The 12,041-nt window shown below is 41.4% G+C and overlaps 1 protein-coding gene across 2 annotated transcripts in view; it reads left to right on the top strand.

Moving 5' to 3' along the window:
• The window catches only part of NPHP1 (nephrocystin 1), a 57,692-nt gene that overhangs the window by 14,538 nt on the left and 31,113 nt on the right, over window positions 1–12,041 (top strand). For both annotated transcript variants that reach the window (XM_053313698.1, XM_053313688.1), the window contains 8 exons: window positions 1,654–1,757; window positions 2,736–2,778; window positions 3,404–3,488; window positions 4,931–5,025; window positions 5,935–6,063; window positions 7,643–7,717; window positions 9,580–9,690; window positions 10,520–10,602. In XM_053313698.1, the coding sequence (XP_053169673.1) occupies window positions 1,654–1,757; window positions 2,736–2,778; window positions 3,404–3,488; window positions 4,931–5,025; window positions 5,935–6,063; window positions 7,643–7,717; window positions 9,580–9,690; window positions 10,520–10,602 (725 nt within the window). The remainder of the gene's footprint in view (window positions 1–1,653; window positions 1,758–2,735; window positions 2,779–3,403; window positions 3,489–4,930; window positions 5,026–5,934; window positions 6,064–7,642; window positions 7,718–9,579; window positions 9,691–10,519; window positions 10,603–12,041) is intronic.

Here is a 12,041-nt window from a genome sequence, read left to right on the forward strand (position 1 = left end):
ACAGATAAGACTGCATGATTAAGTGGATGCAAAATTTAAACAGGACAATTGATATCCAACAATGGGAATATCAATGGAATGTGAATATTAAATTTACAGCAAATAGTACCTTAAGAGAAAATTGGTACAAAATGTATTTTTGTTGGTACATTACTCCAACAAAGATGAGAAAGAATCATGCGGGGACATTCTATCATATGTGGTGGACTTGTGGCAAAGCACAACAATTTTTGGGGGAAAAATCACTCTTAAGATGCAACAAATTTTAAATATAAACTTTCCCTATTCACCTGAACTTTTTTTTGTTAAACTTGACTAAACCTTATATACCAACTAAACACATGGAGTTGTCCTTATATATGATTACTGTTGCCAGGATTCTCTGTGCTGCCAATTGGAGATCACAGGCAACCCCGACTTTGGACGAATAGCTTCTAAAGCTCTGGGAAGATGCCTCGATGGCTAAGATCAATCACTGCTTATTTGTGGAATACCTCAGATGAAATATTTGCATAAACCTGGGAACCTTTCATAAATTACACTTTAGCACAGGGTCAACGTCCACACCCAAGATTTTGGTTTTTTTTCAATACTGAGGCTTGATGGATACATTACATCTGGATAGTGGTCCTGGACAGTCATAATAGTGGGTTCTGCGCCTGCGCAGACCAGCTTCGGTAAGAATTCTATAGCTCCTCGAGACGCCGGCAACCGCCTACTGCACGTGACTAGCACCATCTAGCAGCGGTTGGGCATCCTCATATTCAGTTTCTTTCTGACCTTTCTTTCTTTCTTTCTGTAATATCTGATGTGAGGGGGAAGGTTGGCAAAGGATGGAAGCGGAATCCCAGATTGTTATATGTAACTGTTGGAAGTTCAAGAGATGATAATGTAATCATGTTGTTTCCTTTTCTTATGAAATAAAAATATTCATCCTAAAACAACAACAACAAAGCAAATGCCACACAAATTGTAGGGAAGATTCTTAAACCAACGTGGAGAGAAGGGCTTTGGAAGCATGCCAGATCTACTATTCAGACTGTGTAATTGGTCAGCATGGTATGGCTGGGTTCTTGTACCAGCACTTTCCCTAGGTAACCATAGTACTTTACATACGGTGGCTAACATTCCCCACAGTGCCAGGACAGCAGGAGTAGCCCCCCCGGGAAGCAAAGAGGTTGGAAACTGGCTGTGCTGCTTCCTTCTTCTGCAGCCCAGCTGTGTGGCCCTCAGATGTATTCCTGCGAATGAAGAGGAGGGAGCAGCGGAAATCTTTCCCTCTCCCATCCTGCTGCTGCAGAAGAAGAAGTGTAGCTAGTTTCCAATCTCTTTGCACCGACGCAGGGCTTCTTCCATTGTTATAGCACCAGGGGGGATGTCAGCCATTATCTCAGCAGAAAACCCTGTAAGACAGGCTGGCATTATCATCTCTAGGAGAGCACAAATGTGTGTGAGAGAAAGTGGTCCTGTAAAGTGTACACACAACTGGGCTGTAACTAGCTTCCAGCTCATAGCCCATTGTGTTCTTAGCCATTACACTGCACAAGCTCATCATCAGAACTTCTCTTAAAAAACAACCCACAAAACCGGGGTCATAATGTGGTTGACCATTATAATGTCATTGTTGTTAACTTGAATCTGTTAACTTTGCAGATTCATGATGATGAAGGGGAGGGCCAAGAACCAAGTGAAGAGGAAACAGAAGAAGATATAGAAGTGGCAGATGAAACAGCAGGAGGAGCCACAATTTTGAAAAGGTAAAGTGAGTTCAAATAAATGTTGATACCTTGTGATACTGGCATATTCAGTATAGTCTTAAATATTCAAGCTGTATATTCAAACTGGGCTAGCCTCTGCTTCTGTCCATCTGTTCCTTTATTGATTTTAATCTCCCACAAAAGTAAATGCAGCAAAAGTCGGGTAAAGCCATGCAAAATAGGGCTCTGTATAATGTGAAGATTCATCTGTTTGCAGTTAGAATCATCAATAATTTATAGGAATCATGAAGGAGAAGAAGTCCGGAGAGAAGTTTGCTAGTGCTTCTCATTTTTCATGGGCATCTTAACTTATTTTGAGTAGTATACCAAAAATAAACAAATGAATTCAGAAATCAGGCCACTTGCTATGTTTGATGATGAAACCTGGGCACCTAAGAAGAAAACTAAGCACTTATTTCTGGTTTGAGAGAAGGCTTCTTGTAAAAGGGGCAGGTGTTGGTGGTGGAAATAAACAGGGATCTAAGCAGTAATTAGGAATCCTACTGTAGCATTAAATGCTATATTGATTTGGACAAATTCAGACTGTCTAAGGAGAATAATACAGGAAAGGATGTGGTGTGGAGAATGACCAAGAAATAGGAGGTAGTGAGACTGGAATATTGTTGATAACTGGAAAGATGAAGAGGCAGAAAAGGGTTATGTAGCCAGTAGCCAGTTGGATCCGATCCTGTGTAGTCCAGTTCTGTGCATGTTTACTTGAAAATAAGTCTCTCTGAGCTCAATAAGAATGTTGCATGCATAGACCACAAAACATAAGTAGCCTAAGGTCCTAGTAGCTTCACCTTTCACTTGGTCATAATGCAGATTAATTTGGATTTGCTTTTGGGGTATTCATCCAATTACTTTTTCACAATTCATTGACAATCCCTTACATTGAGTGATGATTTGCCCCTCTTTATAGCTGCAGTACATTCATTGTTTTCCTTTGCGATCTTCTTATTTTTACGCCATCTGCAGAACAGATTCTCACTGGAGTGCTGTTAAAAAAGCCATATCAGAGGTAAGCCCATGTCTTGTAGATCAGTGTTAATTTGTATGCTGCCATCAATTATCTATCTCTATAAAACTGAATGTCTGTTTGTCTGTTCCCTATACATTCCCACACCCTTTGAGCTGTCAAGACCAAATTTACAAAGTGACTGCCTAGGACTCTACGAGTAACATAGGGTACCCAGGAACCCCGACAACGACCTCACACAGACAGACAGGTGGATATACAACAGGTATATCCACAAAATGGATATGGATGCAATAACAAAGAGAAACTCGCACCATAAGCCTGGGCAACACCGGGTACTCAAAGCAAGTTTTTAAAATGAAATACTACTTTTGGCCAGCTGCTTTTGGTTAAAAAACCAACGGTCTACTGAGTCCATCTAGCTCAGCACTCCATCTCCCAAACACCCGGTCTGTGGATTTTGTAGTTAGCAAAACAGAAGATCATCATACACGAAAGGGACATGCAGAGTATTTCTATTTGTTTGGCCAGAGTGGCTCTTTAGCATCTTGGTGTTTAGTTGTTCAGTGACTTCTTTGTCCTAATAGCTAGAGGTTAGTATGGAGCCAGCAATGCACTATAAACCATAGAGACAGCAACAGAGTTGAAATATCTCTGTTCTGAATAGAATAATACCCTAGATGCCCTGACAACCATGGGAGCGGTTCCAGCAGGATTTCGACCTTCAACGCTTGCACAGCTCTTGGAAGAGGGTAAGAGTTCTGTGAAGTGATTCCTGAGTTTTTTAAAAATGTGAAGTGGGTTTGTTATTAAGGAAGTGTGAACATTTGCTAGAGTTTTGTTTGTTTGAGTTTTGATTGCAGCTAATATGTATGTGCATTTTAAAGGTATCTTGTCATATTCATTTCCTGAAATTTTGAACTGCAGTTATGATGGGAACCTTGTGAAGTAATTTAGAAATGTGTCTCTTCCTCTTAAATCAGTTGTAATAGAAAGCATGACATAAGGATGTTTTCATTTGACAATTAGAGCCTTTTTAACATATTGCATTTTTTTAGGTGTACATCTAAGATTAATGTTTTGTGTACATCTGAACATGTGATATGTGAATGCAGCAAAAAGATGTTTGTAAATGTGTGTGTCATACAGATATATATATCTCAGGAAACTGGAATTAGCTTTGGCTTCTTCTCAAGTATATACTCAGTGGCAAACTAGCTTTGATGCTTCATGATTTGGGGAAAAGAACGAAGGCTGTGATCCTAAGCACGTAGGTTTTGAGATCAATAAAACTTGTCACCAAGGGCTAACATCCTGCGCACAGTAACACGGGTGCTTCTCAACCACCCTTGCTGTTATGCGCATCTAGCAGTGCCCATGGTGTTGCACAGGTGCACCCTTGCACTAGTACCTAAAATGGCACAAAAACAATTACACCCATTGCAAATAATTGACGTAGCATTGTGCAACTGCATTTCTGCCATTTTAGGTATTCGTGCAAGAGTGCTCTTGTGAAGTGCTGTGGGTGTTGTTTTAGATGTCTGTAATAGCACAGGCGGTTGAGAGCTATCTTCAGTACTCTGTGCAGAGCATCAGCCAGTGCATTTAGGGTTGGCATATTACAGGCTTTTGAGACTGACTGAAGACAACTAGGACATGTAAGGAAAAGGAAAAATAAAAGATGAAAAGGTGCTTTTTGTGTTGGGAATTCTCTTTGGTAAGAGATACCTTTCTATTACAGCAGAGTGCACAGAGGCACAACGCAGAGGAGTCTGCATAGGCATGTGTGTATGCTAAGAGTAAAATAAACTTGGAGCCAGTTCATAGTTTCCAATCAATATAAGGAGTCTTTATTAGTGAACTCCATTCTAGATAGGAAAGTGGCGACATAGGATCTCTAATCTATCTAGCCAGCTGGATGCAGAGGGATTCTGCATCTCTGCACACATGGTGCAGGGAGAGAGGAGTGTGGGTGTTGCAAGGGAGAAGAAAGGAGAAGAGGAAGAGGAAGTGGCAGGCAGGCAGGAAGTCCCTAAGAATAGCAATCTACATACCAAAGGGATAGTGTCAGAGCAGTAGAGAAGGGATGACCAATGTCTTGATCTCTCCAGCCCTCTGACTCACTAGTCTGTCCCCCTCTGTCATTGAGACATGAGACAGCACAAAGCCCTTCACTTCCAACATTTTGTTCTAGGAATTCAGTTTCATGCCCATTACTTCCTGCAACCTGAGCTCACACCTTCCAATCTTGCTTTCCGAGATCTAGTCTGGAATTCGGAAAAAGGCACTGTAAGTATTTGCTCTTAATCAAGTCATGAAAATTGATACCTTCAGGGAGCAGAAAATGAGGAAAAATGCTAGATGTAATGGAGTACCCTCTGGGGAACATATTAGGAAGTAAATGTGCCTGTAAAATAAATGTTAATATTTCATTCTTGCCCTGCATTAATGTCTTATCATTCTGTAAGTTGATAGTAAAAAACAGCAACACACCACCACATTCTGAAGCTGTGAGTCATACCCTAAGAAACAATCTCTGTGGAACATCCCTGGTGTGCTTTATGGCTAGTTCCTACAAGGCAGTTTGTACTGGGGTGTGGATACTTGAGTACAAAATAGATGAGCTTATCAGCTACTTATGTTTTTATTGACTACTAGTTGGAGGGCCACCTCCAGCCTCAAAGGTAGGATGCCTCTGAGTACCAGTTGCAGGGGAGTAACAGCAGGAGAGAGGGCATCTGGTGGGCCACTGTGTGAAACAGGATGCTGGACTAGATGGGCCTTGGGCCCGATCCAGCAGGGCTGTTCTTATGTTATTATGAGCTGTGTTTCACATATGAGCCAGTGCTTCTGTGTATTATTGTCCCCATTCCTTCTTAAAGGAAGGACTGAATCCACCTAGGGGATAGGGGAAGACAGAAGGCAAGTGATCATGGAGAAGAGCTGGGGGTACTGCAGGAGGAGAACAGACTGGTATCCAGGTTTAAAATGTCCCAGGGCATAGAAATCACAGCGAAGCACTGGTATCTTGGAATTCTTGGCCATCCAAAAAATGTTCACTGTGGTTTAGGATTAGTAACCTTGCCTGACCACAGAATATAATCTTACAAACATATGGAGAAAAGCTATAAAAATTCATAGAACTTGCTGATTATCCACTAGTACAGCCTTAACTTCCTGCCCTTTTTTGTCTCTCAGATTGAACCAAGGCCAACTCGGATATCACTAATTTTGACCTTATGGAACTGTAAAGCGATTCCTTTTCCTGGACTGAGCATACAGGTCCTCAGTAGACATGTTCGGCTCTGCCTTTTTGATGGTAACCGGGTAAGTTCTATAAATAATTGACTCAAAGGGTTAAAACTTTGAATTCCTTCCAGTACCATGGTAAACTTTATGACATAGTGAAGGTGTGTCTGCTCAACTGTCATTTGGTATTTTGGGGTGGATTTACACAGTCACTGAATGATTCAGAATACATGCCAAAAGGTGAGTACACAGCTGAGTAAGTAGGTGGTGTCTTTCTTTCTTCTTCTTCTTTTTTTTGAGCACATCATCAAGCAATTTTCCTGTCTTTTCAAATCAAGAGGAACACTTGTATAAAATTGTTTATCCTACAATTCTGATGCTTTTTTTTTGACCTTGGTTATTCTGTGCTTGAGACATAACATTCCGAAGATTTCTCCTTCTGTTCTTGGCTACTGTCCTATGTCCATATCTGCAACATGAGTTGAGCCTGAACATGCTTCTGTTGCCCTTTAGTTCCTTGAAGCATTTTAATGTCCAGTAAATAGATTCACCTGTCCTATCACAGTGCTGAAACAACCAGTCTATCCGCTCTTTCTGCCATTGTTGCTCCACAGCTGGGACCTCAGATGCCACAGTTGATCCAGGAGGAGGGAAGGCTGATGAATTATACCAGAGCTAGCTGAGTTCAGACATAATAAAAAATGATGGTTTCCTACTACAAGAACAGCCTTAAGGAGCTGCAGCCTTCTGTGCTCCCCCTCCTCTATACATGGCAGGAGGAAAGTAAAAGCACTTATTACACTTAAAGAACAAACTGCAGTTCCGTGCTATGTATGAACACAGGGAACTGCTGTTTGTGAATTAACCAGAGTTCAAGCAAACCAGAATATCAAATCATAGTTTGATGTCCTGGCTTGGTTTAACTCTGGCTAGTTAACAAACTACAGTTCCTTGAGTTTGTACGTAGTGTGGAACTCCAGTTTACTCCTAAAGTGGAAGCAAGCACTTTTATTCTTGTCTTTGTATGTGCAAGAAAGGAAGAGGGGAAGTGGGAGTGGAGAAATCAAGGACTCCTTTAGGCTTGTTCTTGTAGCAGGTGGCCACCATTTCCCTAGTCATTATGTTGTAGTAATGTGAAAAATTATGAGACCCGGTTTTGTGTGGGAACTTCATCACAGAACCTCTAGAAGTCTGCTTTGTTACTTCTACTCCTCTGATGTTGTCTTGACCACGGTAGCTTGTACACTGCTCCTTTTTGTGGTGTTTGGTACTTGTGAATGTTACCCATGCTCAGATTCTTTCTTCAGGGATCATACATTTCCCAGGATAGATTAATATGATTGTTCTTTGCTCCCTGTGGAGGAAAACGTAGATAATATTGTAGTGGAGATTGAACATGAGCTACGTTTTGTGGATAGTTCAAGTGGCTGGACTATGTAGGTTCAGCAAGTTTGATATTGGAAGTTGCCTGCATTTGTGTCCTGGCTCAATTACATGAGCTGAAAAGGTGAAGGATGATCTTCTAAGCAAGTGCCTATCTGGAAACAAAAAAGTTGGGCTAACTTGCTGTTCTTCATTCTAATAATCTGTATTGCTTTATTCAACACTTAAATTTTAAGTTTGATAGCCCTCCATCTGCTCTCTTATCTCACTGTAGGTTCTGAGTAACATTCATACAGTCAGAGCTACATGGCAACCTAAAAATCCCCAGACATGGACTTTTTCTCCACGGGTAAGTATACAGCAGAGATTTGGGACACATTTGATAACAGTCAGTTTTGCAGACCCCAGAGGATTGTATATGTGCTGCAGTGCATGCAATTATTTCTAGTATTATCTAGTATTATTTCTAGTATATTTCTAGTATTAGTCTGTTCTAACCCAGCACTTTGGCTCCTAATTGTTTTGCTTTTGAATTGTATTTATAATTTATATTTTGTTTTCTCCTCTTTTGCAATGCCTAAAGCGTGCATAAAATAGCAGCTAAACTATATGAACAACCAAAATTGACCTACTGTATTTACCTGAAACCAAGACTAGGTTTTTTCGAAGTTCTTTAAGGTTCGAAATTGGGGGAGGGGGGTCATCTTAAATTCAGGGTCCTCTTCCTTTTGAGTAAATTGTAAAACCTATATTTAATCTATTTTTTTAAAAAGGGGGTCATCTTAAATTCAGTGTTGTCTTCTATTCGGGTACATATGGTATTAGGAGAGGGCAAACTAGAATGTGGTTGACACAGTTGATTCTAGGGGAAAGCTGAAGGCAGACAAGCAAGCAGACAAATCAGTCAGTGTGTATCAGTATTCTCTGATGGCTGGCACTATATCTGTGTGAATAAAGCGTAATGTCCTCCCAGTTGCCTAGTTTGTTGGTCATTTAGTATTAAGGAAGGAGTTAATTTCACACACTGTATGGCATGGAAAGCTGCTGATGGATGGTGATACTTATTTTTTAATTTCTTTAAAAAGAGAAAATATCTTGAAATCAAATGTTCATCTCGGTCTCTTAGCTCTTGGGCAACTCCGATAGCCCAAAAGCAATTCATATTGGGCTATCACCTGCTTTTCCTTGTCAGATGGGATATGATTCTGCAGTAGCTCTAATAAAGCAAAGACTTTGGGATATTTCCCTTCAGGATCTCTCTGCTTATGCTTGCACATCCCGTTTGCCAGCTCATTTGGACATTCATTTGAAAATGCCTTTTAGCCAGCTGCTTATCTTAGTAGCCTTTACGGGTGTTCTCACAAGCAGGCTAGGGCAGTCCAGCCTGGGATAGGCTGCTTGTGTGCAGCACCAGGATCAAGGCAGATCCTGGTGCTGCTCTGATGCCTAACCCACCTTCTGGACCCAGCCTTTTACCGAGGTTAAGGGTGCAAGTGCACCCTTAAGCCTGGTTATGAGGTCATGTGACCGCCCGGGCTGCTTGCAGCAGCGCGGATCGTGTAGGAGCACTGTCTGCAGCACTTCCCACCACCATTACGGGATCATCTGGGGGGGACGGTAAGTTTACTGCAGCCTTTCCCACTGCCTGCCCAGCCTCCAGTCATGTTCATAGCCTCTTTATGTAGCTATTAAGATGCCTTTACTTGGGCAAGACTGAACTCCCCTCGCAAGTTCTGCAGGGAAGATATGCTGGGGTTCCCCGTCTTTGAGGGTCTGTCCATGTAATGATCAGGAAGCAGAGTCTGTGGAACATGCCCTTTGGTTTTGCAACTTTTATACTACAAAACCAAAGCCCACCAGAATCTAATTACTCCTATACTGACTGTGCTGCCACCAGGTAGATCCACTCAGTTCTATGTTAAATATCTACTGATAGACAAAATGCAAAGGATGGCTTTAGCTGTGGCTGAATTCCTGTTCGTTTCTTTATGAGCAAGAGAGCAACTTGTGAATTGATGATGATGGAAGGACTGTTTCATCATGGCCATGGGGTGGGGGTTACTTTGGGTCATCTGTTCTGTATTCATGTACTGGATTATTGGTATTTTGCTGCCATATCTTCTGTTGCAGCTATGATTGTTTTATTTTTGTTTCTGGTCTATTGACTACAATACATTCACTAACAATATCTATTTCCCCATATGTTTATAGGTCACTGGCATCTTACCATGCCTGCTTGATGGTGATTGCTTTGTTAGATCCAATTCTCCATCTTCAGATATTGGTATATTGTTTGAGCTTGGGATCACTTATATTCGCAATGTAAGTTCATACAGGTGACTTGACATTAGATACAGCACCTGACATTAGATGTCAGTCTCTGTATGATTGCAGCATTTATACAAAGAGCTTAGCTTCATAGCTCACAGGAATGACTCACAAATAGGCTTCAGTATTAAAAGAATATCAAACTCCCATTGCAACATGCATGTCTTAATAGATGTACAATAAGACATATTAAAAATAATAAAATTTGATAAAAAATGAAAATGCTGATGAAAAACAGCAGTATTTCTTTTTTACCTTCCTTTTTTGATATCTTATGAAATAGCAAAGGGCTTTATTTTACATATTTCCACTCCAATTTCAGTGCAAGACATCAAAGCAAGGTACAAAAGAAAAATGCAGTATAAATCTCATACAGTTAAAATAACAGCAAATAAAATACAAAACCAAAACCAGTGTCATCCCTCAGAGCCAGTGGATTATTTCTCTCCTTACCTTTTGAGTTTTGTGATACAGCTCTGAACCGGATACTTTGTTAAATCATTATCTGTAGAAATGCCCATCTCTTAGAGCCTTCAGTGGGGAAAATACCAAACAAGGCTATCTAAGTACAGAAGGTTGGTTTGCTTTGGTGATACCAGAAGCCAGTAGACCAGCCACCCCTCTCTAACATCTATTTACATGATTCAAACCCCCTGGGCACTGGGCATTCTTGAGTGAAAAGAGATGGTGGGGAGAGGGGTAGTATGCTGCTGCTACTCCATGAGCCCCTTCAGCAGATATGCACCCAACACACATATCGAGGGGTGGGGGGGTGAACATGTGAACAGCTTGAATAATCAGTTTCATCCATCTTATTTTCTAGTCAACAGGTGAAAAAGGAGAATTGAGTTGTGGCTGGGCATTTCTAAAACTTTTTGACTTGAATGGACTTCTGATTCCCTGCAAGTAAGTTTTCTTTGGGATTGGGACACTGGCAGTGGGGAGTGGAGCAAAAACAGTGTCAAAATATAAACAGAACTAAACCAGTTCATTTGATTTGATTTGCCTGTCGCAGATGGTGAACCTGATTGGAAAATGTGATGGGTCCATTAACCCTAGGAATTTCAGTGCTCAGCGCTGATGATCCAGTGACACCGAGCCATTAAGTACAGTTACAATACTATCCAAGGGGGTACATGCTTTATTTAGGCACACAGGTGTCTCTTGGCAATGTGAAAGGGAGTGGCATGTTGCTCAGAGTTGACGGCAACTCTGTGGCTCTTGCCGATAAAACATTTACAGGGCTGCATCTTCTCTTCAAGAGTAGGTTGTCCTGGCAAGCATCACTGTACAAGCAGCAAATGCCTCTACTCCATGACCCTCCCTCGAAGGCTTCTTGAAAAAGCCCAATTTTAACAAACTGGCATAGAATGATAGGGCTGGGAAGGGCATTCCCAAGCATTGGTGCCATGATTTGAAAGGGTCCTGCTTCTTGTACTCACCTTGCTGCAACTTTGGCAAGGAGCCACAGAGCAGAAGCTCACGAGAGAGAACACATGGGAGAAGTTGGTCCTTCAAATCATGAGTCATTTTTTCAGTTGACTACATCTCTTAGATGTGGTTATAATCAGCTCATTGCCTCTCTTACACTCTAAACCTTAACACATTTACTTGGATGTCTCACAGAGTTCAGTTGGAATGATTCCCCAAAACCACTCATAGGACTGCAACCTAAAAAATAGAGTCACTAAGTAATTTTCATCCACATGCAAATGAATAGATTACAGTGGGCAGACTGAAGTAGATTTAAAACAAAACAGAACAAGAATCCAGAGGTCCATCAGTGGGAGTCAGGTGCAAAATAGTAGCTTGAGGGGTAGATGAAGAACTCGGGATTAGAGTGCCACTCAGCACATGCTCAGCCCAGAAAGTTGTTTCATCGACAGAACTGAGCTTACAGTCACTTTGCACAAAAATCCTCTGGTGGTTCCCCCTTTTGCTTTTTTGGATTCAGCAGCCCAATTTGCAGGGGAGGCAAGAAACTTTTTGTTATTGGTAGAGTTGCTATACCCCCAGAATTCTGGGTTTCACTCAGATTTCAAGCATCTCACCCGGATTGCTTAGCCTGCCTGGATTTGCCTGGATTTCAGCTTTCATTTTTTTTTAAAAAGGCTAAGCTCTAGCCCTTGTAGAAGTGGAGTTATGGAGCAAAATGTGCAGTCACTATTCTGTTCAACCACTGGACTTGGATTAAGAGAGGAAGAGCACAGGATGCTAGCTGGGAGGTTTTCACTTTTACAAGTACAGTGATCGCCTGAGGAATGGTGCCTTGTTTGTTATCAGCAGGGGATCTCTTTCGGGCAGTTGAGAGGATAGCTTGCTTTTGATATGAATCACTACCTGCC

Source organism: Hemicordylus capensis, chromosome 1 (assembly GCF_027244095.1).
Source record: "Hemicordylus capensis ecotype Gifberg chromosome 1, rHemCap1.1.pri, whole genome shotgun sequence".
Taxonomy (NCBI): Eukaryota; Metazoa; Chordata; class Lepidosauria; order Squamata; family Cordylidae; genus Hemicordylus; species Hemicordylus capensis.